At 47.1% G+C, this 24,348-nt stretch overlaps 1 protein-coding gene and 2 long non-coding RNA genes across 5 annotated transcripts in view; 1 reads left to right on the plus strand and 2 right to left on the minus strand.

The window, feature by feature from the left end:
* The window catches only part of LOC148662607 (uncharacterized), a 148,093-nt gene that overhangs the window by 31,361 nt on the left and 92,384 nt on the right, over positions 1-24,348 (plus strand). The window lies entirely within an intron of this gene.
* On the minus strand, positions 1,715-14,587 carry LOC148662609 (uncharacterized). 3 transcript variants are annotated; one of them, XR_015936869.1, is made up of 4 exons: positions 14,315-14,587; positions 12,669-14,199; positions 5,739-12,227; positions 1,715-2,366 (listed from the first exon to the last, which is right to left on the minus strand). It is a non-coding gene; the product is annotated as an uncharacterized LOC148662609 (long non-coding RNA). The 3 variants fall into 3 exon arrangements; XR_015936868.1 differs by having other exon boundaries at positions 12,669-12,743; positions 13,059-14,587; XR_015936867.1 differs by having other exon boundaries at positions 12,669-14,587.
* On the minus strand, positions 14,604-20,295 carry LOC148662610 (uncharacterized). The gene is made up of 3 exons (XM_088632336.1): positions 18,404-20,295; positions 17,960-18,079; positions 14,604-16,124 (listed from the first exon to the last, which is right to left on the minus strand). Exons 1-3 carry the CDS (start codon positions 18,616-18,618, stop codon positions 16,058-16,060), a joined length of 402 nt encoding a protein of 133 aa, XP_088488462.1. The 5' UTR covers positions 18,619-20,295; the 3' UTR covers positions 14,604-16,057.

The raw sequence follows: 24,348 nt of genomic DNA on the forward strand, positions 1-24,348 counted from the left end.
GCCAGCTGATTTTTCAACAGGAGCAACAGGTCCAGCATGAACTGAGGTAAGGGGGGTGGAGTTTATTGTATTTCCGATGGATGGATCAGTGTCCATATTCATGCTCTGCAGTAAAGCTGCGCCGGTTCGGTGTGTGCCTCTTGAAGAAATAAGTACACTTTGGAAATGTAGCCTGGGGCAGGAGTGGTGTGCAAACCCTTCATCTGTCTGCAGTGAAAGAGAGCAGAGTGCGGTGTGCCTAAAATGAACCTGGACTTTAGGGAGAGTGAGAATATTAACCAACCCGCTCCAGGTGGGCATGAGGTCCTAATGGGTCAAGGGCAAAGGGCTGCAACTCTGTTGACCAGGATCTGAACTAATCGACGGGAAAGGACATTGAGTTTGGTAGTTGGCGGAGCCTTAAACTGCTGCCTCTCTTGGCCTCCCAGCTCTGATGGATACTGAAGAAGTGGAGGGTTTTTTTCACCTCTGCCAGGAAGAACAACTGACAGGAGAGAAGCTGAGGTGGCAACAGAGGGCACCTGTGTATGACACTGTGTGCACAGCGCTGCTCTGCTTTCTTTTTCAATCTAATGTACCACCTTGCTCTCAGCTCCCTGGTGCAGTTATCCACTCCAGGCTGGACTCGTCTTATACTAAGAGATAGAGGTGGGGCAGTGTTAGAGTGGGTGTAAGATGGGCCAAGGATGGAGTGCAGTCTCAACACTCTGTTACGCTCTCACTGGGCCTGTCCTGCTGTAGGCCTTCATGAACTACATTTCCCAGCAGGCCATGAGGATGATGGTGGCCAACAGGCTGCCTCCCCTGGGTTGATAGGATACAGGTATTGTCAATTCAAGCCTGCAGCCAGTGTGTGTAACGAGGAGCTCAGGCAAGTGAGAGAGCCCAGGGATTGTTTTAATTCCTGCAAAGGGCTGGAGCCTGGAGGTTCATACATTCTGTGTGGGTTTGTAGTGGGGAAGGAAACGTTTAAGAGCAGGGAAGCTGGCAGAAGCTGTGATGAAATATTTAACAAGCTGGGTTATTTTTAATAAAATAGGATCTGGCCTGTTGTCTAATAACCTGATTTTCTTTTGCGGAGTCTATAGCCTCCATTTGGAACTCTCTGCCAATGGTGTTTTGCTGCTTTCAGACACTCCAGGTCATAGTGAGACAAACTTTGCTGTGACTCCATGCTGGTACTTGTCACAACTGCATTACCCAGAATGCAGTCTAGCATTCAGTCAGCTGACCAGATGGAGAAACAGGATTGGTCAGGTGAGGTTAAAAAAAGCAGGAAGTGGAGTCTCCCAGTGTAGCTGCAGCCAGAGCAGCGAGTGGAGGAAGCAGCTGCTGGAGAAGAAAGACCAGTTCACAGCTCTGTCTGTGTCCTTCACAGCACAACCCCCTCCTCTCCTACAGTCAGGGCAAGAGTTTCATCTCTCTCACTTTCACAGACCTCAGTAGGACTGGTGTGCTTAGCTTTGGACAGCTTTCAAATAAGATCTTAGATATGTTGCATGTACCCTACTATATATATCTCATGTTTTTCATTGATCAAGATTGGAAGTTTGCTGGTGACCCTGTGGCACCTCACAGATCCACCCCCTCCTGAGGATCAGCCTTTCGTACCAGGCCAGCAGCGTCCCTGGCTGACCAGAAGCTAAACCCAGTTGTTTTTCAGCTCCGAGGGGACAAGAGACTTGTCCTGTCCCAGTGTCCAGTTAATAACCCCAATCCTCCACCTCCTCCAGATGAGACACAGGTGAACAGCTCTCAGAACAAACACTCTCACAGCCACAAGGTAAGGAAACAGTGCTCTTTATTCAGTTTGCGATAAAGCAGTCCAGAAACCAGAAGACAAACCTCAGTTCTTCTCTGAATTGTAGCTAGACATGCAGTCAGCTTCAAAGCAGGTCTTTGTGAAGACAGCCAGACTCACAGCTCCCAGGCTCAGCAGTCAGACCTCCTCCCCCTGACACAGCTCAGCTCTGCAGCTCTTCCCTCCTGCTCTACTCAGCACAACTGACCTCTGTCCCCAGGCAGCACCAGACTGAAGGCCTCCCCTCCTGCCTTTTAACTGTCTCCCCACCAATCGTCTTCCACCAATTAGGCAGGTAATTATAGGCAGCAGGTTGTTCTCCTTGGCCTCGTTAGGGATGAAGGTCAGACAAGTGTCACTGTCTTCTTGAACCTGCTGCGCTCTTACAGTGTGGAAATCGAATGGTACAGGAGAGGTATGCGATGGGAAGGTTCAGCTGTTTTGTAGGTATTTCTGATCAAATAAAAAAATCAGTGTTAAATCATTGCTGTAGTTTGTTTTGGGTCTTGGGATTCATCTTGCTGGGCTCACCCTCCTCATCCTCTGTGTTGGGGCTCAGTTGTTCCTGAAATCAATAAAAATAAATCCAATTCAACTAAAAAAACTGTGATTAGTTTTCCAGGATGAGTAAAAGCATAATTATGTTAATATTGTTGAAAATTAAATGAAAATAAACAGCTTGTTTTCCAGAGGCTTTGATCCCACAGCCTCTGTGTGAAACACCCAGAGCTCTTCCACTGAGCCACAGTGTCTCTGTGAGTCTGGGGCTCCTGTGTGCTCTTGGTCTTCCCAGCTCAGGGTTCGAAACTCAGGGATAAAAGACAGACTGAATGAGCTCTCCTTCAGGCCAGGAGCCAGTGGAGGAGTGGAGATGGTGCTGAGCTCATGACCAGGAGGTTGTGGGTTCAAGTCCTGGCTAAGAGCCGAGGTGGGTTTGTAGTGTGATCCTCCCCAGCAGTGAGTGGTTGAGAATAAAAGCCCACAGCTCTCGTGTCTTTATTTAGCAGTGTGTTACTGTCCACAAGAATTAAATTAACAAAAGTTCCAAGTCTTTCCAGGATTTGAACCCACAACCTCCAGGTAGAAGTCCAGAGCTCTTCCCCTGAGCCACAGCACATCTTTGTAGGTCTGGGGCTCCTGTGGGCTCTTGGTCTTCTTCCCAGTTCAGGGCTGAAACGGAGGGATAAGAGACAGACCGAATCCCTCTCCCAGTGGGACAGCAGATGGAGGAGTGGAGACGGTGCTGGGCTCATGACCGCAAGGTTGTGGGTTCAAATCCTGGCTGATCCCTGGTAAGTATCACCCAGGTGAGTATCCAAGGTAAGTATGTGGGCTGGGTAGACAGGAGAGGTAGCCAGGGTGAGGGGGTGGGATAGGTAGACAGGGCAGGTAGGGCCGGTGGGGTGGGGTAGGGTAGGTAGATAGGAGGGGTAAACAGGTGGAGGCAGCAGAAGGAGGGTGGGGTAGAGTAGCAAGGGGGTAGAAAAGAGAGGGTAGGCAGGGTCAGTGTTGGTAGGGGGAGAGGTGGCCTGGGCTGAGGAGAAGAGGAAGAGAAGGAGCTAGGCAGAGCCAGGCCACAAGGGGGTGGGGTAGGGAGGAGAGGCAGGTAGGTAGGGGAGATAGGGGGGGTGGGTAGACAGGTCCAGGGAGGGTAGAGTAGGCAGGGGTAGGTGAGGTGGCCTGGACTGAGGAGCAGAGAGGAAGAGAAGGAGCTAGGAGGAGCCCAGGCCACCAGGCAGGCAGGGTAGATAGTGGGGGGTCGGTAGACAGGTCCAGGGAGGGGCAGGGTTAGATGAGGTGGCCTGGGCTGAGGAAGAGAGAGAGAGAGGAAGGAAGAGCCCAGGCCACAGCAGGGGGAGGAGAGGCAGGCAGGGAAGATAGGGGGGTAGGCTCATGTGAGAGAGGTGCAGGGGCAGATGGAGGAAGTCAAGTTTTTTATTCCTCTCTTCCCCCCCCCCCTCCCTCCCCGTAAACTTCATCATGATGTTTTACATATAAAGGGAGATGGAACAATAAAAATTTGACTTCCTACTCTACCACCACCCAGCCTTGCCTACCTCTCCCCTCCCCTGGGGCCTGGGCTCTTCCTTCCTCCCTTCTCAGCCCAGGCCACCTCCTCCCTCACCTCACCCTCCCTCCTCTACCCTACCCCCTTGTGGCCTGGGCTCCTCCTAGCTCCTTCTCTTCCTCTATCCAGGCCACCTCCTGCTTCACCTAAGCCTGCCTACTATACCCTCCCTGGACCTGTCTATCCCCACTATCTACCCTACCTGCCTGCCTCTCCCACCCCCCTGTGGCCTGTGCTCCTCCTAGTTTCTTCTCTTCCTCCTTAACCCAGGCCACCTCCTGCCAACACTGACCCTGCCTACCCTCTCTTTTCTACCCCCTTGCTACTCTACCCCACCCTCCTTCTGCTGCCTCCACCTGTTTACCCCTCCTATCTACCTACCCTACCCCACCCCACTGGCCCTACCTGCCCTGTCTAACACTCTGCTGCTAGCCAGCCCTGTCTACCCCTCCCTTCTACCTATCCCACCCCCTCACCCTGGCTACCTCTCCTGTCTACCCAGCCCACATACTTACCTTGGATACTCACCTGGGTGATACTTACCAGGGGCCAGCCAGGATTTGAACCCACAACCTTGCAGTCATGAGCCCAGCACCGTCTCCACTCCTCCATCTGCCATCCCGCTGGGAGAGGGATTCGGTCTGTCTCTTATTCCTCTGTTTCAGCCCTGAACTGGGAAGAAGACCAAGAGCCCACAGGAGCCCCAGACTCACAGAGAAACTGTGGCTCCGTGGAAGAGCTCTGGACTTCTGGCTGGAGGTTGTGGGTTCAAATCCTGCAAGGAGCTGGTGCTTTTATTAATTTAATTCTTGTGGACATTAACACACTGCTAAATAAAGACAAGGGCTGTGGGCTTTTATTTCTCAACCACTCACTGCTGGGGAGGATCACACTGCAAACCCACCTCAGCTCTTAGCCAGGACTTGAACCCACAACCTCATGGTCATGAGCTCAGCACCATCTCCACTCCTCCACTGGCTCCTGGCCTGAAGGAGAGCTCATTCAATCTGTCTTTTATCCCTTAGTTTTCAAACCCTGAGCTGGGAAGACTAAGAGCACACAGGAGCCCCAGACTCACAGAGACACTGTGGCTCAGTGGAAGAGCTCTGGGCTTCTAACATAAGGGCTGTGGGATCAAAACCTCTGGAAAACAAACTGTTTATTTTCATTTAATTTTCCACATATTTTATCATATTTATACTTTTACTCTTCCTGGAGAACTAATCTCACAGTTTTTCTAGTTGAACTGGATTTATTTTTATTGATTTCAGGAACAGCTGAGCCCCAACACAGAGGATGAGGAGGGTGAGCCTGTAGGACACCCAGCAACATTAATCCCGAGACCCAAAACAAAGTACAGCAATGATTTAACACTGATTATAATATGGGATCAGAAAGACCCACAAAACAGTTGAACCTTCCCGTCACACACCTCTCCCGAACCACTCAATTTCCACACTGTAAGAGCGCAGCAGGTTCAGGCAAGACAGTGGTGCCTGTCTGACCTTCATCCCCAACGAGGCCAAGGAGAACAACCTGTTGCCTCTAATTACCTGCCTAATTGGTGGAAGATGATTGGTGGGGAGACAGTTAAAAGGCAGGAGGGGAGGCCTTCAGTCTGGTGCTGCCTGGGGACAGAGGTCAGTTGTGCTGAGCAGAGCAGGAGGGAAGAGCTGCAGAGCTGAGCTGCGTCAGGGGGAGGAGGTCTGACTGCTGAGCCTGGGAGCTGTGAGTCTGGCTGTCTTCACAGAGACCTGCTGTGAAGCTGATTGCATGTCTAGCTACAGCTCGGAGAAGAAACAGAGGTTTGTCTTGTGGTTTCTGGACTGCTTTATGGCGAACTGTGAATAAAGAGCACCGTTTCCTTACCTTGTGGCTGTGAAAGTGTTTGTTCTGAGAGCTGTCCACCTGTGTCTCATCTGGAGGAGGTGGAGGATTGGGGCTGTCAACTGGACACTGGGACAGGACCGGTCTCTTGTCCCCTCTGAGCTGAAAAACAACTGAGTTTATCTTCTGGTCAGCCAGGGACTCTGCTGGGCTGGTGAGAAAGGCTGATCCTCAGGAGGGGTGAATCTGTGAGGTGCCACAGGGTCACCAGCAAACTTCCAATCTTGATCAATGAAAAACAGGAGAAATGTGTAGTAGAGTATGTGCACAGCATCCAAGGTCTTATTTGAAAGATGTCCAAAGCTAAGCAAACCCGTCCTGCTGGGCTCTGTTAAAGTGAGAGAGATGAAACAGTTGCCCTGACTGTAGGAGAGCAGGGGGTTGTGCTGTGAAGGACACAGACAGAGCTGTGAACTGGTCTTTCTTCTCCAGCAGCTCCTTCCTCCACTCGCTGCTCTGGCTGCAGCAACACTGGGAGCCTCCACTTCCTGCTTTTTAAATGTCACCTGACCAATCCTGTTTCTCCAGCTGGTCAGCTGACTGAAAGCTACACTGCATTCTGGGTAATGCAGTTCTGACAAGTACCATCATAGAGTCACGGCAAAGTTTGTCTCACTATGAGCTGGAGTGTCGGAAAGCAGCAAAACTGACACCATTGGCAGAGAGTTACAAAAGGAGGCTATAGACAACAGGCCCAGATCCTATTTTATTAAAAATAACCCAGCTTGTTGATAAATGTTACTTCAGCACAGCTTCCCTGCTCTTAAACCTTTTTCCCCCCACTACCAAAAGCACACAGAATGTTATGAACTTGTACCTCCATCCTCCAGTCCTTTGCAGGAATTCAAACTGTCTCTGCGCTCTCATTTCTGAGCTCCTCATTATACACACTGGCTGCAGACTTGAGTTGACAACACCTGCCCTTTATCAACCCAGGGGAGGCAGCCTATTGGCCACAATCATCCTCATGGCCTGCTGGGAAATGTAGTTTATGAAGTCCTGCAGGAGGACAGTCCAAGTGCTGTGACCCCCCCCCCCCACACACACACACACACACTTCCTTTTACACTCACTCTAACACTACCCCCCCTTTATCTCTCTGTGTAAGACAAGTCCAGCCTGGACTGGATGACTGCACCCTGGAGCCAACATCAAAACCGTGCATTAGATTGAAATGAAAGCAGACGGTCTCAGTGGCAGGGGACTTTTTTTTGTTCTCCAACGGGACTGGGTAGAGCTGAATGAGGAAGCATTCCAATACTCATGGTATACAGCAAATAAAATCTTGCATCTTGAAACTCCTCTCCTGTACACACACACTGCCCTCTGGTGGAGCAGGGCTGGTACTGCACCTCAGCTCTCCCCCCCACCAGGCAACTCTTCATGAGAAATGCGTTGCAGCCTTTGAGAAACAAATAGGTGACTGATTATAGTGAAAACCCTCCCACTTTTAAACATGAAACGGAACAGGTAGGATGTCAGGGTGGCAGAAGACGCAACAGCCTCAGGCCTTCCCCATCCATCGGTTCAGAGCCTGGGGGAAAGAGTTCAGCTCTTTACTCTTGGAGCAGATGAGAGCTCCAGCTCAACCGCTGCCACCTGTGACCACAGGCAGCAGATGGATACATTTTCTCCCTGCTATGCCCTGGAAGCCTAGATCAGTCAACTCTCTTGTACGTGAGAGGCAGGGGGAGGGTGTTCACACCCAGCTCGTTTCCAAAGAGCGACCTGGTTTAGATGAGGCACTAAGAACAGGCGCAACTCTGTGATAAAGCATGAGCACAAACCCCGATTCAAGCAGTGTAGACAATAACATAATGTAACAATACGCAGAAGACAGTTCAGCACCTCCCTAGGTCTGAGCACGAACACTAAAGGTAAATAGAGGAGAAACAGCAGCAGGGCAGGTTATCCCCTACTGGTGAGAGATCAGGAGTGAAGGTTACACCAATACTCAAGAGTTTAAGACAGGTCTGACTATTTTAAAAGAGAACAGGTCAGAGATGGGAGGTTACAACTGAGTGTTACACTACAGCAAAGGTGACAGTTCACATCTCTGAATATTACAATAGAGTACAGGTGACAGTTAGGCAGACTGGTCTGAGTATTACACTACAGCCCTGTACAGAAGCCCAGGGATCACAACACAAAAGAGGTGACAGTTAACATAACAGCACAGTACACAGCTCTAAATATTACAATAGATTACAGGTGACAGTTTTAAACATTAGGCTGAGTATTACAGTGCAGCACAGTACAGGAGCCTGGGTATTACAACACAATACAGGTAACAGTTCACATTGCAGTACAGTACACAGCATTGAATATTACAATCAAGTACAGGTGACAGTTTCAGACAGAACTACAGTACTGAGTGTCAAAACAAGTGACAGTTCAATAGAGTAGGCCATGTCTTACAACAGTACAGTACACAGGGATGAGTATTATAATAGAGTAAAGGTGAGAGTATGGTACACTGGTCGGGTTATTACATTGGAGCACAGTAAACATGGCTGGATATTACAGCACAATACAGGTGACAGTTGACATCAGTACAGTATACAGGGCTGAGTATTACAATAGATTACAGGTGACAGTGTGACACACTGCTGTGTTTATTTCACTGTCGTACAACAGACAGGGCTGGGTATTACAACACAATACAAGTGACCGTTCAACATCACCCTACACTGGAGGGGTCAGGGTGTTACAATAATCCAGGTAACAGTTAACATAACAGCACAGGTCTGAGTATTACAGTCGAGTACAGGAGACGGTTTTGGTCAGACATCAGTGTTACACTGAAATTCAGTATGAAGAGTGACTGTTAGAACAGTGTAGATGTGACAGTTCAGTACACCCGTCCGAGTATTACAACACAAGAGATAACAGTTCACATTACAGTACAGTATAGAGGGCTGAGTATTACAAATCAAGTACAGGGGACAGTTTTGGACAGAAATCCGTCTTACACTGAACTACAGTACTGGCTGAGTGTCAAAACAAGATACAGTTCAGTACAGTAGTCCATGTGTTACAACAGTATAGTACACAGGGATGAGTATTATAATAGAGTCAAGGTGAGAGTATGGTACAATGGTCAGGTTATTACATTGTAGTACAGTACACATGGCAGGATATTATAACACAATACAAGTGACAGTTCACATCACCATACAATACAGAAGGCTGGGTATTAAAACAGTATAGGTAACTTTTAACATTACAGCACAGTACACAGCTCTGAGTATTACACTAGAGGACAGGGGGCAGTTTTGGACAGAAGTCCGAGTATTACACTGAAATACAGGACGGAGGTGACTGTTACAACATTATACAAGCAATGTCAGTTCAGTCCAGTCCATGAACTACAAAAGTACCCCGGGCTGCACATTAAAATAGGACAGCTCAGATTTGAGTATGAAAACGCACTGGCTGTGAAGGTTCGACAAACAGTTGTGTCACCGAGTATTACAATGCAGTACAAGCAAGAGTTCAACACACTGGTCGAAGTAGTTCTGTACAGTCCAGGTAAGCACACAGATTTGAGTATGAAAAAACATCATAAAAGTGAGAGTAAAGCACACAGGTGTGTCTGAGTATTGAAACTCAGTGAATGGAAGAGTGTAGGAGACAGATTCAGGTACGAATGTCAACTACAGATGAAGGTTTAGTATACATCTCTGTCACTGAATATTAAAGCTCACTTACAAGTGAGTCCGTTTAACTATACAGTCCACATGTTTGAAGAGTAAAGCTCAGTAATGCTGAGAGTTCAGCACACAGACATGAGTATTATAAAGCACACTGTGGGTCAAAGGTCAGCATACTAGTGTAACACTGAGTATTGAGGCTCAGTAAAAAGTGACAGTTCAGTACACAGTCAGACATGCGAGTTCCCATCTGACTATTACAACACAGTACATCACACAGGGCTGGGTATTCTAATAGTATAGTTGCCAGTTTAGCACAAAACATTTTGGGTATTAAAACACTGCAGGTGAGGGTGCTACGAACGATTGTCACCGAGTATAAAATTTAAGTACCAGTGAAAGTTCAGCACACTGCTTGAAGTAGTCGAGTGCAGTCAGGGGGAGAGCTGACCACACACATTAGAGTATTAAAACACAGTAAAGGCTCAAGTTTAGTTTACCAGTCAGAGTATTACCACACATTACAGACAACAATGAAGCACACAGTTTTTGTTTTAAAGCTCACTGCAGATGAGAGTTCAGAACACAGGTTTCAGCAGTAAGGCACAGAAAAAAAGTACCAGTTATTTTTAGTACAGGCCAGGTGAGAGATGACCACACCATTTTAAAGCACAGAAAGTTGAGAGTTCAGCACCCAAAACTGAGTATTCAAGTACACTGCAGGTGGTGAAGGTTCAGCAAACCGATGTGTCACTGCTTATTAAAGTTTAGGCTAAGCGAAAGATCAGCACGCTGGTTGAAGTAGGTAAAAGCTGACCACACAGATTTCAGTATTAAACAATTTAATAAAAGAGGTGAGAGAGTAAAGCACACAGTCAATGGGTATTAAAACTCAATAAAGGTAAGAGTGTAGCACACATATTTCAGTATTGAAGTACACTACCGATGAAAGCTCAGCATACATCCATATCACTGAATATTAAAACTCTTTACAAGTAAGAGTTCAGCACACAGGTGGAAGTAGTTTAGTCCACACCACAGGTTTGAAGATTAAAGCTCAGTAACTGAGTTCACCACACAGACTTGAGTATTATAAAGAACACCACAAGTTAGAGTTCAGCATACTGGTGTGTCACTGAATATCGAAACTCTGTACAAATGACAGTTCAGCACACTGGTTTAAGGATAATAGTACAGTCCACAGGTTTGAGTATTAAAGCCCAGTAATGGTGAGAGTCCACCCAAATTTGAGTATCAAAGCCGATGACTGTTTAAGTTCAGCATACTTTTGTGTCACTGCATATTGAAGTGTTAGTTCAGTACACAAGTCTGAGCATTACAAAATAGTACCAGTGGGACATGCGAGTTCACATATCTGAGTATTACAACACGATACAGGTTACAGTTCATCCCACAGGGCTGAGTATTCTAATAGTACAGTTGACAGGTCTGCAAACAGTTGTGTCATGAGTATTAAAGTCCAGTACACTGGTTTACTATTTCAGTAGAGTGCAGGTGAGAGCTGACCACACAGGTTTGACTATTAAAACATTAAATGAAAAACTGTGAGAGCACACAGGTGTCTCTGAGTATTAAAACCCAGTAAAGTTAAGAGTGTAGCACACAGATTTGAGTATTAAAGAACACTGCAGGTGAAAGTTCACCATACTGGTGTGTCACTGAGTATTAAAGTTCAGTACAAGCAAGAGTTCAGGACACTAGTTACAGTAGTTTAGTACAGGTGAGGGTTTACCACACAGATTTGAGTATTTAAAAAAATACAGCTATAAAAAGGTGAGATTAATGCACACAGATGTGTTGATAAGTATTGAAACTCACAGAGTGTAGCACACAGATTCGAGTATTGAAGTACACTACAGATGAAGCTTCAGCATACATCCATGTCACTGAATATTAAAGCTCACTTACAAGTTAGGGTTCAGCACGCTGGTTTAATAAGTATTTTAGTCCAGTCCAGGTGAGAGCTGAGCACAGAGTTTGAGTATAAATGCACAGTAAAGGTTAAGCTCAGAGGTGTATCACACTGGTAACACTGGCTTAAGTATGATAGTCCAGTCCACATGAGGGGTCAGTACACACTTTTGAGTATGAAAGCCCAGTAAAGGTGAGAGTTCAGCACTCGTGTGTCAATGTGAGAATTAATGCTCAGTACAAGTGAGAGTTCAGCACACTGGTTTAAGTATGATAGTACAGTCCAGGTGTGAGTTCAGCACACAGGTCTGTCATTGAGTATTAAAGCTCAGTACAGGAGAGAGTGTTTAGTATACAAGTTTGAGAATTACCAGTATTAACACTCAGTGGAGATGAGAGTACAACACACAGGTGAGGGTATTAAATTAGAATATAGGAAAGAATTCAGCACACTGGTGTATCATTGAATATAAAGTTCAGCTCAGGTGGAAGATCAACACACAGATGTGTCAGTGTATTAAGGTACAATCCTCTTGAGAATTGAGTACACCATTGTCAACACTCCACTCCCTACAGTACAGCCACTGATAACCATGATCAGAACAGTCTAACTGAGCAAAGTATCTCACCCTGGGGTACAAGACTGTGTCCCCCTCTGGAATCAAACCTGCAATCCACAGTCAAAAAGCCCTGTTTAATACTGCAGAAGTGTAGTGTTTTACAGAGCACAAGCAGCTGGACTGAGAGAAAGACACACAGCTCAAGAGACAGGCAGAGAGACGTCACAGAGACCGACACAAGGAGGAAGAAAGAGACAGGAACGAGCTCCTCACCTCCATCCCAACTCCCAGCCATACCCGTCTTCCCACTGGCAGCCTCTGGAAAACTAGGGAAAAGAGAGTGAGAGGAGAGACCATCAATCCCCATTCTAATCTTCCTATCCATCCCCGTCTCCCCAATGTCAGCCTCTGGACATCCTGGAAAATAAGAGAAAAGAGACAGGAGAGAGCATCCCACCTCCATTCCAACTCCTCCTCCTCCAATTTTGAGTACATCCTGGAAAATTAGGGAAAAAGATGACAGAGAAAGCATCCAACTTCTATCCCAACCATACCCGTCTCTCCATTGTCTGCCTCTGGACATCCTGGAAAATTAGGAGAAAGATGGACAGGAGAGAGTACCCCCCCTCCATTCCAACCCGAACCCGTCTTCCCACTGTCTGCCTCTGGACATCCTGGAGAATTAAGGAAAATAATACAGTAGAAAAAGTCCAACCTATGTCCGATCTCTCTATCCATACTTGTTGTGAACTGACGTGCCCACTGACCTCAGACCTGGACAGCTCCCGGGCTCGGTAACCCGCTCTGTAGAGTGTAGAGGAGAAGAGCAGATCGCAGTGGCCCTGAAAGCAAGGAAGAGAGGTTTCAGATCATCATACATACCTGTCTTCCCACTGTCTGCCTCTGGACATCCTGGAAAATAAGGGAAAAGAAACACAGGAGACAGCATCCAGCCCCAAATCTATCTTCCAATCTATACCCGTCTTCCCACTGGCAGTCTCTGGATATCCTGGAAAATGAGGGGAAAAAAGAACCGGAGAGAGTATCCAACCACTATCCCAACTCCCAACCAAATCCGTCTTCCCGTTGTCTGCCTCAGAACATCCTGGAAAATTAGGGAACAAGAATACAGGAGAGGTTTCAATCTTCATACACACCTGTCTTCCCACTGGACATCTTGGAAAATAAGAGAAAAGAGAGACAGGAGTGAGCATCCAACCTCCATCCCAACTCCTCCTCCATACCCATCTTCCCACTGTCAATTTTATGGACATCCTAGAAAAATCAGGGAAAAGATTATAGGAGAGAACATCCAATCACTATTCCAACTTCCAACCATCCCTGTCTCTCCACTGTCTGCCCCTGGACATCCTGGAAAATTAGGGAACAAGAGTACAGGAGAGGGTTCAATCTTCATACATACCCGTCTTCCCACTATCAGCCTCTGGCCAGCCTGGAAATTTAAGGTTAATACAGTCCAATGTCAATCCCAACACCTCTTTCATACCCATCTTCCCACTGGCAGCCTCTGGACTCTGGAAAATTAGGGAAAAGAGAGACAGGAGCGAGCATCCAACCTCCATTCCAACTCCTCATCCATACCCGTCTTCCCACTGTCTGCCACTGGACGTTCTGGAAAACTACAGAAATGAACACAGGACAGAGAGTCAACCTCCATCCACACTGGTCTTCCCACTGGCTGCCCCTGGACATCCTGGAAAATTAGGGAACAAGAGTACAGGAGAGGGTTCAATCTTCATACATACCCGTCTTCCCACTATCAGCCTCTGGCCAGCCTGGAAATTTAAGGAAAATACAGTCCAATGTCAATCCCAACACCTCTTTCATACCCATCTTCCCACTGGCAGCCTCTGGACTCTGGAAAATTAGGTAAAAGAGAGACAGGAGCGAGCATCCAACCTCCATTCCAACTCCTCATCCATACCCGTTTTCCCCACTGTCTGCCACTGGACATTCTGGAAAACAACAGAAATGAACATAGGACAAAGCATCAACCTCAATCCACATTGGTCTTCCCACTGGCTGCCCCTGCTGGAGACGGGAGAGACCATCAATCCATACCTGTCTCCCCAGTGTCAGCCTCTGGACATCCTGGAAAATTAGGGAAAAAGAGAGACAGGAGAGAGCATCAACCTCCATTCCAACTCCTCCTCCATACCCGTCTTCCAACTGTCAATTTTATGGACATCCCAGAAAATCAGGGAAGAGATTATAGGAGAGAATATCCAACCTCTATCCCAGCCATACTTGTCTCTCCACTGTCTGCCCCTGGACATCCTGGAAAATTAGGGAACGAAAGCAGGAGAGGTTCAATCTTCATGTCTTCCTAGTGTCAGCCACCGGACTTATCAGAAAATGGAAAAGGGAAAAGAGACAGGAGATAGCATCCCACCTCCATCCCAGGACACGCTGCTGTAGGCTGCACAGCTGTGACAGCTGGTTCGTGTGTCTGAGGGCAGCAGTCTGGCTCTGCAGTCTCTCTGTGCCTCATCATCTGGATTCAGCCCAGCGTTCACCTGTCCCTCAAGATAGCGAGAGAAAACCCGATCTTAACTATTACAGCTGTACAATAACTACACAACATCACTCAGCACAGAGGAGCTGTGTGGATTCATTCACAGCCAACAAAGCAGAGACATGTCTACACTCTGTTCCACTCCTAATGGTGGTGGGGGGGGGGGGGGGAGGATGAGGGCGTCTGGGCTCCTGGTGTCTGACTGGGAGAGAGCTCCGATGGTTGGGCGTCTGCTTTTCCAGGATTCCAAAAGGAGTTTGGTAGCCTTGTACCCCAACTGTGCTCATTGACTGGTTTCGTGAAGAATGATTACAGTGAACGCCGGTATGGAAAATAAAAATATATTATTCCAGAAATTAACTGCCTGGTTTAGTGACTAACCATTCCAGTGAATGAGCAATCAAGTAAAACATTCAGGAAACAGATGGAGGAGATTGTCCGGTCTCGGGATTAACGAGTACACTGGATATCCCAGAAAGAGAGTCCTCGTTAATTCTCTGTTGGATTTTCAGTTGTTTTCTGTACAAAAACTGTCCTTCAATAAGCCACAGCTGACGACTCAGATCCGGAATTCCATCTTTGTTTTCCAGGGAATCTTGTGCACGAGAAGAATCAGAGATGAACAGTAATATACTTGATTGACATGTCCCACTTGGCCAGCTAATAAGATCATATGGTCAACATGATAATTCCTGCACTGATGATCCTCTAATCATGTCCATACTAGGCCTGACAGGAGTAGCTGTCTCTGGTCTAACTGCACCTCCGATATAAAACATGGAGAACTCAAAATGTCCTTCATTTCAACTGCGACAAGATCACGTTGTTGTCGCCAACTGTTGCCGAAAAGCTGGTCAACACTTTCCCCTCCTCCCGTATCTGGAACCTCTCGATTTGCTGGAGTTTCTAAACCAACGTTTTTGTGTGTCCCAACTGCAGAATCCTGACCCAGGTCTAGTGCAAGTGATGACACGACTCCTGTCCTGGAGCCCCTGCACTGGCTTCCGGTCAAGTTTCGCGTCGAAGTGCTCGCCGACGAGGCTCTGCGTGGCTTGGCACCTCAGTACCTGTCCGACTCATCCTGCTCCCCACCTCACAGCCATTGTTCCTCTGACTCTGGGCTCCCGTCTGCCCCCCCCCCCCAAGCTTGTCTACACTCTGGGGGTGACAGGGTCTTCTCCTGGAACTCTCTCCCCCAGGAGTCCTCTTCTCTAAACTCCCTCAAATACGACTCAAAACCTGCTTCTCTGCTTCTACAGAAGGGCTGCTATTGAACTGGTTGACTTTCCTACTGTACCCCAAACCCTATTTCTAACTTTGTGTTGTGTTCTTCCTATAAAGCACTTAGAGAGGCCACTCTCAAAGATGCTACATAATACAAAACTTAATAATAATAATAATAATATACCCCAACACCTGGAGTTACCCCAATATCTACACCCCAACATCCAGGGCCAAAACATCAGGAACTCACAAACCTCATGCACAGGCTGCATCAACACAGCCTTTAGACGGAAAGATGTCCGCAGGTCCTGCTGTCTCAGCCCTGATCCCGCTACCTGACAGAAAGTTGGTGGGTCTGGTTCAGGCTGAGACCCCCTCACTGTGTAAGCTCCCTGATCAGACACCCTTGAGGTCTCGCAGTCTCAGCTCCTGATTCTGCACGGACACGGTCTCCGTCTCTGTCCTGGGGGGACACAGCGGGAAATAATATCGTCACTGAGCCATCCGCTCCTAGGAAACTCACCGTTATATTTCACTAAAAGTGCTTTCCCGACACACCACAATTAATCATAATCAAGTTTATTGTCATACGTGTTTTTTAACAAAAGCCTGATGTGTGAATAATGATGTTTAATGTTTGCCGCTGTATATAGCGCCTTTAACCCGCGGTGTGAATTCTCAGACATCCTGGGATTCGGGCAGCGGCCTTTTAGGTCTGAAATGTGCCGTCGGCACCGGGACTCACCTGAACAGATGTGTTGTGTGTTTGTTTTCTTTATAGTGACGAGACTCTACGCACTTGTGTTTCTCGCGGATACTGGGGATTTCAGGGTGGGAGACTAAAAAATAAATAAATATGAGGGTCCGTTAAAGAAAGAAAGACGACTCTTCCGGTGATCTTTTTAAAAGGGCTGATCTGTTATACCTGCGGTGGAGCAGGCGCACAGTCCCGGAGGCGGAATTTGAGCTGAAAAAATAGTTCTTACTCGCAGATGAAACCCATCCCCAAATACCAGTACGTGATATGGCTATTTCTGTTTTTTTTTTTTAATTGCTAACGTTATTAGACATTAGCTGGTGCTTTTTGGCACTATTGACTGACTTCGCGGTGAGGAAGATGTGGTCCTCGCCTTTGTCCACTGTTGGACATACCGTAACTAACTCGCAGCCTCAAACAGAGAAGCTACACACATTAAAAAACAAATTTGGATAAAAGTGCAACTTGTCGCCCCCTAAATGTGCAGAAGACTTGTGCAGACACAAATGTATACATTGTAAAAACAACCGGGAAAAAAAAAAAAGTTCGCTGACATATGAAGGATCTCCGTATGAATCTTGATCGTTAATCAGTGCAAATAAAAGCCGGTTTAATAGGATTCGTCTTCAAATTTAAACGCAGTAGTCTCGTACCCTCATCTGGTATAATTTAGCATGAATGAGCCTCTTAAATTAAAATCAGGAACATCCCCGTTATACATAAACACGGCACAAAATAATAATAATTCTATATTAACGTGGCCTACATGTTAATTTACGGTTTAAATTCATTTAAACGTTCCGATTCAGAGCGTCTTGTAGTCCGTGCTAATTAGGACAGCAATGCTGAGCCCTTTGTGTATTAAGCACAAGTTCAGCTGGTCTCTAACTTCACACAAATTTAAAACTTGGATAAAGTGTAACACGTCTCCCCTAAGTGATCAGAAGACTTGTGCAGACACAAATGTATATATTATACATACAACCGAAAACAAAAAACGTTCGCTTACATCTGAAGGATCTCCGTATGAATCTTCATCATTTATCAGTGCAAATAAAACCCGCTTCAATAGGATTCGCGTTCAAATTCAAACCCGCAACTGCTGCTCTCGTTTGTGTCGGGACTGATTACAGTTGAGTATGGCGTTAGTCATCTCATACCCTCATCTGGTATAATTTTGCATGAATGACCCTCTTAAATTAAAAACAGGAACATCCCGTTATACTTAAACACGACACAAAGTAATAGTTCTATATTAACGTGGCCTACATGTTCATTTACGGTTTAAGTACATTGAAATGCTCCGATTCAGAGCGTCTTGTAGTTCGTGCTAATTAAGACAGCAATGCTGAGCCCTTTGTGTATTAAGCACAAGTTCAGCTGGTCTCCAACTTGACTTCGCACGGTTTTTCGTAGCATTGAGCTCAGAGCTGTAGCTCTTCTCCAGACAGCAGCGTGCCCTCCGAGAGCTCGTTAGAACTGACCCACAGCGGTCAGTATGAAGTTTGCGCTGAACACTGTACATCACCCACACGCGGTACCTCTGCTTCCGAGCCCAGTCAGCTCGGCTGTGTTCACGACAGGACCTCCGCTCTCTCACTCCCCTGTGATCTGATCCGACGTTTCCCTCCGGTCTGGACCACAGCACTCTCTCACACCACCTGGGTGAGATCGCATCCCGGCCAATCAAGAGTCTTCGTCAATTAAGCAATTAAGAGTCCAGAAACTTTATTGAAAACGCAAGCTCAGTTTCTGAAGAATGCATCTGAAAATAGTCATATTTCTGCTCGAAAGGGCTTTTTACCTCTGCAGCATGGATAAGAAGAAGCAGACAGTACGTAAACGTGAATTCAGTTGAAAAATTAAGATCTCCTAAAGCCGACATTCGATCTTTTAAACAGCTCGGGGCACATAATTCTGTGTGTCTTTTTACGCAACGTGTCATTTTAAATTCGACACAGAAGCCAGGTACGGAATTCACTTACTGGTCTAGCTGATCCTGCACTGGTCTCCGGAGGGGGAAATATCCTCTCTGTTGCCATGACGACTGTCGCCCTCCTGCTGCCATGACGACCGTTGCTCTGGTGCTGCCGCCATGACAACCGCCGGGCCCCTGTTGCCCTCCCATCGCCATGACGACCGTTGCTCTGCTGCTGCCGCCATGACGACCGCCGGGCACCTGTTGCCCTCCCATCGCCATGACGACCGTTGCTGCCCCGGCAATCTACCTATCCAAATAGATTTAAAATGGAAAGCTAACAGACTGGGCTAGTTGGCTGCAATTACACTGTATTAGTTTGCGTTGCGAGAGCTCTTTGTTTATTAAATAAACGTTTTGATAAATGGTCTGCGGTAAAATCGACTTTTTTTTTTTAACAAATCTGTGGTGCCCATCGTAGCTTCGCCTTTTGCGTAATCATTTTTATTAAATAAAAAGTATATTAGCACCTCTATGTGAAAAAGCCTCATAAGCATTGCTCCGTGACTGAATGGAATTCAAAGCCTTCGTTTTGAAGAAGCACTCGAATGTTTTTGCCGCAGTCCATCCAAGCTGTGGATGAACCCCCAGTTCAGGGAGGGGGGTTATTAGGAGGCCAAAATAATAATAATAATAATAATAATAATAATTGCTTGCACTTATATAGTGCTTTTCTGGACACTCCACTCAAAGCGCTGTACAGGTCATGGGGAATCCCACTACCGCCACCAATGTGCAGCCCCCACCTGGATGATGCGACGGCAGCCATAGTGCGCCAGAACGCTCCCCACACACCAGCTCTCAGTGGGGAGGAGAGCAGAGGGATGAAGCCAGTTCAGAGAGAGGGATTATTAGGAGGCCATGATTGGTGAGGGCCAATGGGAAATTTGGCCAGGACGCCGGGGTTACACCCCTACTCTTTTCGAGAGACGCCCTGGGATTGTTAATGACCACAGAGAGTCAGGACCTCGGTTTGACGTCTCATCCGAAGGACGGCGCCTGTTTACAGTCCAGTGTCCCCCGTCACTATACTGGGGCATCAGGACCCACACGGACCGCAGGGTGAGAGCGCCCCATTCTGGCCCCACTCACACCTCTCCCAGCAACAACCTGAGTTTTTCACAGGAGGTATCCCCATCCAGGTTCTGATACTCCGCCGATTCTCATTCTAATGTCTGTAAACAGAAAAGGAAAAGGAAAAACAAAAGTGATAAAGAGGGGGGAAACCCGAAACAACTTTAAAACAGTCAGTATCCAGGCAAAAGTCCCACTGTCTGGCATTAAAAAAAAACAAAAAAACTAGCCAGGACCTGATTGACAGGTCTTTAGAAGGAAGTTCCATGTAGATCCTATCACACGCCTGAGAACAAGAACCACCAGTTTTACTTCTGCAGTCTGCTTCTCTTTTCACTTCCGGCTGTCAAGAGTTTCCAGAACTTCTCTGCTCTTAAAAACAGCTGATATATATATATATCCCATGTGCCTGGGTCATATCTGCTTCCCGTTTCCTTTATAGATATTGCACAGATCTGCGCCTGGGGCTGGGAGGGGTTTGCCGGTTCAAATCCCGCAGCCAGCAGAGGAATCCTACTCCCTTGGGGCCCCCCTGAGCGAGGCCCCGAACCCCAACTGCTCCAGGGGCGCCGTATAAATGGCCGACCCTGCGCTCTGACCCCCAGCTTCTCTCTCTCCCCTGTCTGTGTGTCTCCTGGAGAGCCAGCTAGGTCTGCGACAAGACCTATTCCAGAAATCGTACAGGGTTAATAAAGTGACGTTATGTTATGCTAAAACGCCCGCAGACATTTCAGACTCTCGGCACACAGCGCAGTCATTCTGCGAGTTGAATAACCGGATAGTCTGGTCTCTGCAGCAGCAGCAGCAGCAGCCCCACAGAAGAAAACCAGCAGGTTTCCAAAATGAATCACATCCTGTCCAGCAAACAGTCATTTAACTCTTTTGGATGCATATGAATAAATAGGTTGAACGGTTTAAAATGATTTGGGGCGGGGGCGGGGGCGGGGGCGTGCGCCAGCGTGCTTGTGCGTGCGTGCGTGCCCTGCAATGGACTGACACCCTGTTCCCCCCTGGACGAAACAGTTAGGAAACGGACAGCTCAAAAGCACGAGTGAATTTCTCCGCTTAAAATCATTGTGGCACGGCGGCGCCGGCTTCGGTGCTCGGGGTGCTGTCTGTGTGGAGTTTGCATGTTCTCCCCCGGTTCCCCCCCCACGGGCTTCGAAGCGAATCCCTTTCATCTCCCTCCGCGGATCAGCAAGGGTCTAGCAGCCAAGAGAGCCAAATAAGCCACAGAGCCGAGTTCTCTCTGTTGTGGAAGTGAAATTGTGATACCACCCGGGGGAACTCGTAAAACTCGTAAAACCTGCCTGCCAGCCCTGTCAGTTTGTGGCGAGCGGCCTCGCGTCACGCAAGAGGGGAACTTCCCCCCCGTGACGGAGATGGAAGCGCCGATCGCTCGAAAGTGCAGCACAGGGGGGGGGGATCCCCCTTCGGCGAGACCCGCTGTGGAGCTGCAGCCCGAGCCCGAAATTCACAGGGCGGAGGAATTCAGGCGGTAGACTCCTGGACCGGGAGCAAAAGTATCCCCCCTAATGTATTAAACTTAAACATAAAGTGCACCTCAAAACCACACACACAGACACACAGAGAGAGGAGACTCCTGGACGTGGAGCAAAAGTATTCCCCTCTAACGTATCCAACTTAAACATAAAGTGCGCCTCAAACACACACACACACACACACACACGAGGAAGTTCTGATGAGAATCTGTTCTTCATTCCGTGTCCCACAGAACGCTCCCCTTTAAAACGGATCTGTCCCAGTTTTAGGTTTTTGTCAGCGACCGGTCCCGAGTACTTGCCGTCCTCCACGATTTCAACAGGCTGACCCTCAATTGCGGTGGGTTGGGTGGGGTAATATTTTTCGTAAAAGCAATAAAAAAAAAGTTCCTTTGCTTTTTGAGACGTTTAGGGAGGACTCGTCGCACCAGTTAGTCAAAATATAAACCACACCTACAGAAACCTTAATAAGAAGCCACGACTACCGGACACACACACGCCATATGTCTGTAAACACAGATTAGAAATCGGTCGGAATATTCTCCTGACTCTGGGACTGGACCGTTTACAGGTAAAATCCCACTTTCGCCCGGTTTCATCATTTCACCCAGTTGTCTTTTGCTGATTTGTTTTCTGATATTGGCAAACGAGTGCTTTTCTTGTGTTGCAAATTAGCGCAGATCCCATCATAACCCACGGGACTGCCGCTGTGGACGAATTTGATTGCCTTTATCTCCCAGACGGGTGTTGGAACGCTTTATTAAGGGGTGCGTCTGCGTCACCTGCTGTCTGTTCATAACTCAGAAGTGAATTGCAACCCCGGTATATGTTATCATACGCAGCGTCCTTTACAAAAAGAGTCGTTGTAGCAGTGAACAACACAATTCACTTTTAAAAAAACAAAACAAACTCCTTTCTAACTTGCACAGTATGTAAAAAAATAATAATAACGATGCCTTTTGAGCAAGGGTCTCCCGATAAACCATTCGGTATGTGCGATTCTGTATATTCTAAAAAAAATTTTTGTGCCGCGGCTCCCCGTATGCGCACGCTGACACTCCTTCAAAAAACGACTCACTAAGAAGACGCTTTTAAAACACGCCGCCACACACAAAACAGAAAACACCCACAAACTTCCACAACATGACAATTTTTTCTCTCTCTCTCTCTTTTTTGCGAACTTAACAGTCCTATACACATATAATACCGGTGTGGCTCCGTTACCGATTTAAAAAAAAATCGATTTTCATTTTTTTTAAGTTAAAAAGGAACAAATACATTTGCGAACATTTAGCAGGCTTTCCACGCAGAAGTATCAAGCCTCGCTTTCTCTGAATGTCGGCGTCACTTTGCGCCACTAATAGGTGCAGAAGTCTCATTACAGTACAATCAGCGCGCAGTTTTACTGAGCCTCCGTGAGTTCGGGGGCTACAAGCACGATTTCAACAAATATCCAGATACACTGATATATTTATATATTGATCAAGATCGAACGACCGCCGCTTGAGTTGGGATCTAAACCGACCTCGTTGATTAACTAGAATTGATTGCGTTCAGTGGACGACCGAAGATCATCCCACCCGAATAACTGCATTCTTATTATTCAAAGCTGTCGAACTCCAAAAAAAAAAAACACTTCGCAAAAAAAGGTACAACAGCACAAGCCGAAACTGGGCTGCTTCGGAGAAAACACCGCCAAAAATAAAAAGAAATCCCAAAATAGGTTATCAACGGAGAATCTATCGCAGTATGACTGTGCAGACTCTTCAGATAAACAGGTTTGGGCGTGTGCACCGCAATTATTAACGTTTCCTGGAACTCCCCTCAAAAAATGGTAGCTTTCTGACAAAGACCCTCAAATTCTGTCCCTTGTCGCAAACTCACCTGCACTGTTGTTCTGTCGTTCATATGTCGATATGAACGACAGAACAACGCTTCATCCACACGAACTACGAAAATACAGGAAGACCGAATCTGTTCGGTTGTTTTTTTGTGTGTTATAATGGAAAGTTATTGAGGAAAAAAAAAGCGTTTTATCCTCAAAAATGTCGTTTAGGGACAGAGCTGTGCTGCAGAGGCAGCCGGATACTTACAACACAGTGTGAGAGCACCCCACCTCGTCAAGGGCACGGGGTGTTTTAATCATGTTTCTCTCTACTGCTTGAAGAAGGGAGTGTGAGAAACTATTTTATTAACTGCTCTTCTTCGTTGAAAGCAAAAACCCATCAGGAACGGAAAATGACTGTTTCACCTGTCCCTGAAGTGCTGCGTCAGCTTAACAAAACGATCTAAAACAAGGTGCTCTCCCTGCTTGCTTTTGAATCAGCTTTCACTTCTCTGCACAGACGGGTGACGGCTTTTTCCCCCACATTGCGATATGAATCCAGACCTCACTGGGGAAAGGAGAGCATCTCTCCCGGCTCTTCTTCGAGAAAATTCCACTACAGTTTTTTAAAACACAGTGTAATTACACACAAACGTACCTATTGACGCACGCCCATGCCGAAACTAGCCGGACAACGAACCGACGCTGAGATACCGAGTAGCAAAAAAAAAAAATCCCAAACAACTAACGAATAGAAAATCAGAATGATTGATCGACGAGACTCCAGTGACATCCATCTCTATACGAGAAACGGTCCGCGTTTGTTTGTAGTGCGACACCTAGTGGCCTTGGGTGCTTCTGCTCTAAGCTCACTAGGAGATCAAACGCTTTTCCCCAAATGTCCCAAGAGGATACAGAACTGGCATGTGAAACCAGTAGATCTTGACAGAAGACTAGTGTTCTGACTCAAATATTCGGCAATGCCGTACTGTGAGGTGAATTTGAAAACGATAGTGCCATGCATTATTGAATTAAAAAAAAACAACTTTGAATGTAAAATTCAGTGTTTGACATCATTTCCAGTGTTGTTTGTAGCTTTAGAAAGTAGACAGCTCACATTTGCCAGCAAGACTTTTTTCCTATCTTTCATATTGACAGCTGAGTTAATGCCCTGAAGTAATAATTGATAATAAGAATTGCTTACACTTCTATAGCGCTTTTCTGGACACTCCACTCAAAGCGCTTTACAGGTCATGGGGAATCCCACTACCGCCACCAGTGTGCAGCCCCCACCTGGATGATGCGACGGCAGCCATAGTGCGCCAGAACGCTCCCCACACACCAGCTCTCAGTGGGGAGGAGAGCAGAGGGATGGAGCCAGTTCAGAGAGGGGGGTTATTAGGAGGCCATGATGGGTGGGCCAATGGGAAATTTGGCCAGGGTGCCTGGGTTACACCCCTGTTCTTTTCGAGAAACGCCCTGGGATTTTTAATGACCACAGAGAGAGTCAGGACCTCGGTTTGACGTCTCATCCGAAGGACGGCACCTGTT

The sequence above is a fragment of the Lepisosteus platostomus genome, chromosome 5, assembly GCF_059453375.1.
Source record: "Lepisosteus platostomus isolate fLepPlt1 chromosome 5, fLepPlt1.hap1, whole genome shotgun sequence".
Taxonomy (NCBI): domain Eukaryota; kingdom Metazoa; phylum Chordata; class Actinopteri; order Semionotiformes; family Lepisosteidae; genus Lepisosteus; species Lepisosteus platostomus.